General features: G+C 29.1%; 1 protein-coding gene across 3 annotated transcripts in view; it reads right to left on the reverse strand.

Moving 5' to 3' along the window:
- Positions 1–8,165, reverse strand: part of LOC106465812 (3-hydroxy-3-methylglutaryl-coenzyme A reductase-like) — a 59,433-nt gene that overhangs the window by 20,510 nt on the left and 30,758 nt on the right. For all 3 annotated transcript variants that reach the window (XM_013926048.2, XM_022393755.1, XM_022393753.1), the window contains 4 exons: positions 6,343–6,430; positions 5,973–6,057; positions 4,309–4,414; positions 2,206–2,312 (listed from right to left, as the gene is read on the reverse strand). In XM_013926048.2, the coding sequence (XP_013781502.1) occupies positions 2,206–2,312; positions 4,309–4,414; positions 5,973–6,057; positions 6,343–6,430 (386 nt within the window). The remainder of the gene's footprint in view (positions 1–2,205; positions 2,313–4,308; positions 4,415–5,972; positions 6,058–6,342; positions 6,431–8,165) is intronic.

Here is an 8,165-nt window from a genome sequence, read left to right on the forward strand (position 1 = left end):
GCCCACCAAAACCAGAAGTGGAATGGTGAGTTTATCTATATAAAATCAAGAAACAGTTCTTCCAATGTCAAGTAATAAAGAACTCTGTACATGATACTACAAACTGTCTGAAATTCATACAAAATATTTAAAATAAAATTGATATCAGGTTATCTGGAACTTTGTAAAGTACACTCAATGTTTAAGTTTTTATTTGAGAAATTACTCTTATTATGTTGAAAAGTAAGAGGTTAGAATTTAGAAACAATACTGTGAACTCTCTCCTGTAAGGCATAATGACACAAAACAAGCCAGTGTCATTATATATATATCCTACACAATTCTGGAAATCTTTGGTTTGGATGTGTAAAATCTTTTGCTTTAACTGTGAACTATAAGCCCTGGTGTATAGAACAGTACAAAATAATTCAGTTTTTGTAAGTACATTGTCTTTAAATTATAGTATGATTTGATTCTTCCTGCAGGATGGAGTGGTTAGAAGTCTTTTGTTACAGTTAATATTTGTCGATCATGAACACAGTGGTACTGGTAGATCTAAGGATGTGCTTGTGTGTAGGTGGATTGTTTTTTGTACAGCTGTCACTTCTGATTTAATATAACATTTTCAACCAAACAAAGAAAAAAAAAGGCAAAGGAATATGGGGCTGGTTCACTGGAATAATGTAATTATTCCAGCACTCAATATTTACCTTAGCACATATACACAGTCTTTATTTCTGAGAAGCTTATTACAGGTTTTATTTGATATCAGTCACTCTGTATGGTAGTAATTTAAGCCTTGAAATGCTTTTATGGTATTGACAGAGAACATGGGTATCTTTTATTTTTCTATATTAGTCTACCAATTTATTGCTTATTTCTGTAAAAGTAAGTTACTTTTTAATTAATTCAGAAGAAATCACATGTCCTATCAAACTTAAATATTGTTTCTAGACAACTACAGCATTAAATTATACTTGTTTATTCTTTTATGAATGTTTAATCTCATTCACATACACATTCTTTCAAACATTTTTCATGTTAAGTAATCCTTCATGAAATCATTTAACCTTATAGAGATGGTGCTGGTGTTTACCCCCCCCCCTCCTTCTGTGCTGCTTTAAATAGCTATGTTTACTACAATTACAAATTAGGTATATCTTCACAAAATTTTGTAAGCTTTTAATAAACATTCCAAGTATTTTATACACAAAGAAATCAGAATTTTTAATAAGATATTTTGCTAAAGGTTTCTGTGGATTCAGGGGTCTGAGAGCAAGGTGATTTTCATTGCTAAAAGTAAAAATTCTTTTTTTTTTATCTCACAGTTTTCATATTTAATTGGCACAAACTTTGGAATCATCTACATGAATATAAAGTTTGTATTTGATCTGTTATTTTCTCCATATAACACTAACTGTATCTGAATTAATGTACAGTGAAACTGAAATGATATATTGAAAAATGAACTTACCCAATTCTTTCTTAACTAATATGTTTCAAAAATAGGAGTTAATTTTTAGTTTACTTGTTCACATATAATTTTATTTTTAATGTTATAATCTTGTTGCCTGGCTTGAATGGTGTACAGTTCATTGATGCATGAAGCATGTCAATTATTAGGTAATCATTTTCCCATACGCTTGTGTACTGTATAGGTGAAGTGTGCACTATTTTACCTATCAAGCTAACTCTTATTAACATTATTTCTCACTTTTTTGAAAAAATTTCACCTTTCAAATATAAATTTACATAAATAATACATAATTCACTAAAATAGAATGCCAAAACCAACAATCATTTATTTGTCTTTGAAACTAAGATAATAACTGGGTTACAAACATTGTTAAATCTGTGATGTTCAACTTCTCTTACTGCCAAGTTAGATAATAGACATCTTGATAACGAATTTTGCTGCCAATTTCAAAATGACCAGTAAGGGCTTGTAATTTAAAATAAGCTCTTTCTATTGGTTATAAACAAGTCAATTAATGTGAGGCAGTTTTGAAAACTGTCTCACAAGTTAAAAACATTTTAATGCTAATTGTACTAACATATATTAATAATAGTGGTTTTATTAAATTTTAAAAGTAACCCTGTAAAAATGTCATGACATATGCAGAAGAGTCAAGTCGTTCACACAATATTAAAGTTATAACAAGATATTAAAGTAAATCGTATATTATGACAGCATACTTGTTGTGTTTGTTAAGTAAATACACCTACCTCCAGAACCAATGACAAACAAGCAGGGAAAAATGTCATGAAGACGATGTAGTTCACAACTGCTGACAAGCAAGCAAAGCAACATATTTCTTCCATCCTCTTTACTCCTGTAACAAAATCAGATTAGCTTTTATGCCAGCACAAAAAAAATCTTTAAGAAACTTATTTTTGAAGAACAATGTTTTATAGATTGTCTTTTCATTTAATTTCCACCAAAAATCAAAGATAAAACATAAGACTCAGTTTTAAAGTATAAATGAGGAAAATGTTTTAATAAATCTTTTCCTCTGATATCATTTTAAAACCAACAAATTTATTTTCTGCTTGTTAATTTATAAATTAATCAATCAGGTACTTAAACTCCATTTTTTCTAGTAGTTCAGATTAAGGAGGGCAACTGGATTTTTTTATAAGAACAACGTCTTAGGTCCTGTAATACCCCTACACTTATTTGCACCAATGCCAATCAAGATCAGTCTATTGATAATGGATTTTCCTTTACTACCTGGCACTGCATTTCTATTGTAACAAGCTTGTGCAAAAGAAAGTCAGGTCAATCATGGATTATGTACATTTTGATAAACTTTCCACAGACCCTCAACTGTACATGGTCATTGTCTGTCAAATGGAGTTGTTGTGATTCCAGTTCTTTTCTTATAAACATTCATTAATTTGGAGGTAAGGCTGGAAATGTGCAAGCTGTTATCATCTTGAAATCCTTATGATCTCGTTAATAGTACCAGAAGGTAGCCTAAATTCAACATAATGGCTTTCTGGGCCTTCCTTAACCCTTTCTGTACCAATTCTATTACGCTTACCAGGTTGTGCATGCACATGCAATACAAAGAGTCTCATTTTAAACACAGCCGTATTCAATTTGCAATACAAACAGTCCTGTTATAAACACAACTGTATTCACTTGCTTTAGGACTAACTGGATTAATAAATTATTTGAGTGAAGGAATTAATTGTTTAAATATGTACAAGAATGACATTGAATGAATAAAAGAAACTACTCTGAAAATGTCTACTTACAGTATTTGCTATATTTAACATCTGTGAATAATTATTCCTTATTTTGTTTGTTTGTTGTTAAGCACAAAGCTACATAACAGGCTATCTATGCTATGCAAATCATGGATATCAAAACCCGGTTTTTAGCGTTACAAGTTATCAGATTACCACTGAACCACTGGAGAGGGGGTGTATTAATAAACATGGCATGACATAACTTTTAGTTTTCACTAAATTACTTCCTAGACTGGAAGAACTGTTTGGTATTTCACTATAAGTGCACATGAAATATCATAGGTTTAAATTTAGTTGTACCATTTATCTATTTCTTTAGACTTGATATTTTACTATAAGTGCACATGAAAAGTCATGGGTTTAAATTTAGTTGTACCATTTATCTATTTATTTAGACTTGATATTTTACTATAAGTGCACATGAAAAGTCATGGGTTTAAATTTAGTTGTACCATTTATCTATTTATTCATACCTTTCACACACGCATATACAACTTCTTGAATTTAAAACATTTCTTTAAAATGATACCTCAGTTACCCAAAGAAATTTTACAGTAATGCTTAAGACACAGATTCTCCTCCACTAAAAGCCAAGGCAGACCATGATACCTATTTGCTTACCTTTTTTTTTCTTGGATTACTTTAAATTACTCAAAATAAATCTATGTTAAGAAAGTGTAATTTATAAACTTTCAATGTTAAATATTATGTTTCTGTAGCTCATATAAAATATAAATAAAACTGTATTTCAACCTAGAGAAGTACCACATTTCTCCTGCAGTAAAAGTCAACTGATTAGTTGTCATACGAATAACTGTGAAATGCATACGAGTTTATTACTGAATTATAATTATATAAAATTTTAATTTTTCTAAACAAATATACCATTGTAATGAATCTAAACATTTTTTATAAACGTAAATGTGGATAACACAAGTTAATGTATACAATATTGATGTTATTTTTGTATTAATATGAATACTCTGAATGACAAACACATCATAAATATTTTATATAAATTCTCATTTAACCTGAATACATTGATATTTTACACCAAAAAAGCACACTACCCACCAGAGATTGTACCAACTCCAATAACTAATGTTTCAACTATGGTGTCCAGGGTAATTTTAGGCCCAAGTATCCTCATACCTTTAGCAATGTTTTCTCTCACATCCTCCTGAAATACATAAATCAGTAACTTAACAAACACACCACTAAAATGTTGACAGCCAAACATTTTATTCCAATATTACCTTTAGCAATGTTTTCTCTCACATCCTTCTGAAATACATAAATCACTAGCTTAATGAACACATCACTAAAAGGTTCATAGCCAAATAGAAAACACTTCATTCCAATATTAACCTTTAGCAATGTTTACTTTGAAGATACTGTTTCTGTATGTGTGGTGAGTAAGCACATTTAGCTGTAAATTATAACATAATACAGCTAATAAGCAGGTAATAAAACAGAATTCAAATTGATGCAAGTTCATGATGTTCACAATAAACCAAACAGGGGGTATATGCACATGAAAAAATCTATAGGTTTTAAGAAAGTATTCAGGAAAAGTGAGATTCAATGTGGGTTTGTTACTGATTTATGAAACATGGAAGTTAACTGTTCTAAGAACCTATCACTAGAAACACTCAATGATTACTTTAAAATTTCAGCTAGTAAGACAGGGAAACTTTGGCCACAGATCACAAAAACTAGAAACTACTTATGATGCTGTAACAAGTAGGCAAGTTTTTATGCAGCTCTCATTTCCAGTCTTAAATAATAATTTTCCTAAAAATGGAAAAATATCAAAATACATAAGAGTCATGAGCAATTTTTGAACTGTAAACTTAATAAACCGAACAAATAAATTTGAATAGTCCTAACATAATCTTTATATCAAGAACATGGCAACATATTTTGAACATGCAAACAAATTACTTGAAAAAAAAATACAACACCAATTAAGATGGTTTAAATACCCTCCATCAAAAATAGTTTTAATCAAAAACAGATTTAGATTTCAAAAATACAGTTAAAATGTTGAAAGTTGGTGAATCACTAGAAATTAATAGACATAACTTTTGTGGTAAAACAAAGTAAACTGCAGGTATTCTTTTTGCTTCATATTCCTCTTAATTTGTCTAATTCAGTTTTCAAATTAGAGGTGTATAAAAATAGCATTTGAGATCTGTTTTCTAAGATCTAGAAGTCATTGCCTAAGAGGTTTTTTGTTCAATACTAGAACTCATCAGTTGAGCCAGATGATGAACAATCAAGAACATTATTTATATAGAAACATCTACAGTTTATGTGATCACACATGCTGGGCTTATTGATTTTCAGTGTTTTGTCTCCTTTTGACATTTAAACCATGACTTTCAAAGTCTTATACTGTATATATAAATGGAATTTTATTTGCTATAATCTTGCCTAACTGACAAGTTCCACTAAGGAACAAAAGGTCACTTGTGCAGCAACTTGTGGAGACAGAAGAAAAGTCTGAAATGCTATTTTTATGCACTTTCTATTTGAAATCTGAACACGGAAATTAAAAGAATTAGTTAAAAACAATCTACAATTTATGTAATTGTTATCACATATTTTAAGACTTACATTTCAACAGAATCATAAAGATCATGTACTTATATTGTAAAACTTATTCAATATTCTTATCACATCATAATAAATTAACAATGAATTTTTATCCATAATAATTTCCATCCATCACTAACCTGCGTAGAAGAACTGAGAGCAAACTGTGCTAAAAGTCCAGTTTTGGAGAGGTCTATGAGAATAAGAAAGAAAGGCAATGCCTCACTGGAAGAAGGAGAAAAAAAAACTGCTTCAAATTTACATTTGAAGATATAAAGATTGTATGCATTGCTATGTATGTTCTTTTAAATACACAATTGATACCGAATACAAAATTTCAATTTCAATATACTTAAGAAACCAAAAATAATTATCTGGTTTATCTACCTTGCTTACACTTTCTGTTTGCAAGTCATCCAATATCTCATTAAATATATATACAAATGTTTTGAAGGCCCTTTTAAACAAAATGAAGAAAACCAGAGCAATCTATAAAACAAAGTTACCTACTTAAGTTCAGAGAAGTTCCCTTCCAGAAAATTAACCACACTGGTACTGAAGACAAAACTAGAAAAGATGGTAAAGAGAGCAGCCACACCTGGAAAGAAAAATTACATTGTGACATATCAAAATACATTAAACCTGATATTCTGATAACATGAAATATAAAGGTAGATAGATGTTTATATTATCATGTTTCAGTTTTTTAAAACTGCAAAGTTGCTTTCCAAGTTTGAGACTTTGTTTCTGTTTTCAATCAATTGGTTTACACATAAAAAAACAAAAACACTTTGGACGAAAACTTATGGTCAAGTTACTTAAGATATTTTAGTGCCTATGAGTAATAACTATCTGGAAACTCTTACTCATGTTCAACTGTCTTTCCAAAGAGAAATACATTCTCTAATAAATGTGTACAGAAAATAAATAATCACAGACTTGCTTTCTCTTACAATCAAATGAATTGTGATATATTTTAAAGTTCTCTACTATTATTTATCATATTTCTTTAGTTCAAGTATCATCCAATAGATTCGTTGTAATGCTTTGTTAAGATTAAACATGTTCATGAAACATCAGTTAATACTACATTGTGTTTTAATAAGTTCTTGCTGAGGGACACACTACTGGTTTTATACTTTATAATAACATACATAATCTTTTATTTTTCTATACATGTTACAATTTTAATTATCATTGTTTTTATATTTTACATGCCACCATATATAAGAGGTTTTATTATTGTCCACAATACCATTATATTTAGATGGGGTTTAACTACAACAAATAGTCTTAAACATTATTTTTATCCTAGGATAACTCCCTATCATTGTTTGAAAGTATATGTTAGAGCCTACAGATCATGTCCTTTTCTGATATTCATGCTCAGTCCCAGCCACATTGACTGTGCTATAAGGAAACTTTGAACTTTAACTATGTGTGTGCTAAAAGTAGTTACAACCAGGAATAACGAACCTAAGATATTTTTATCATTTCACCTTGGAACTTTGTAACACTACCAAAGAGCAGTTATATCTTTTTTTTTTACAATGAAAAAACAACAACAACAAAACAATGAAATTTATTATAATATTTTACTTCAGAGAAAATTGTAAGTAGTATTTTCTCTCTAGAAATTCACAAGATATTTACTGCTTGAATAGTGTATTTATATACAACATTTTAGATAGTTTTACTGAAGCTAAAAGCAGACATTGCATATACATCAAATACTGTAGCTTATAAGTAGTTGAAAAGATAATTCACTCTTTAATGTTACATATGAGTATAGAAAATTAACTTCTATTTTATAATTATTATAAAAATAGCCAAATCATCTCATACAATGACCAAGGATGTGGTGGAAAGAACAATAAGAAAACATACAAAGAAAAAACAGTAAACTTGTAACAAGCTATGCTTGAAATAAGACAATATTTTGACTCAAACATAGCATAAAAGTGTAAAAAAGGTCTTATAGCAGTAAAGATAAATTACATTACAGAAACTAATACAATTTTTAGCTTTATAAAGCAGCTTATCATTAAAACTAAATGTTTCATAGGTCTCACAGGATTTTTTTGTTTGTTTGTCAGTAAGATATCAAAACACATGTATGTTGGTTATATATATATTTCCCTATTTCATGACAATTAGGAACTCACTTGAAGTAAATATATACACAGTAAAGACAGAGGATACGTTTTTCAATACCCATATCAGCCATGTATACAATATATATATATATATATAAAGACCACTACAAATAGTAAATTCTTAAGAACTCTCACATTTTAAAGACAAAATTAATTAAAAATCTATAATTACAAACA

Source organism: Limulus polyphemus, unplaced genomic scaffold, assembly GCF_000517525.1.
Source record: "Limulus polyphemus unplaced genomic scaffold, Limulus_polyphemus-2.1.2 Scaffold2058, whole genome shotgun sequence".
Lineage (NCBI taxonomy): Eukaryota > Metazoa > Arthropoda > Merostomata > Xiphosura > Limulidae > Limulus > Limulus polyphemus.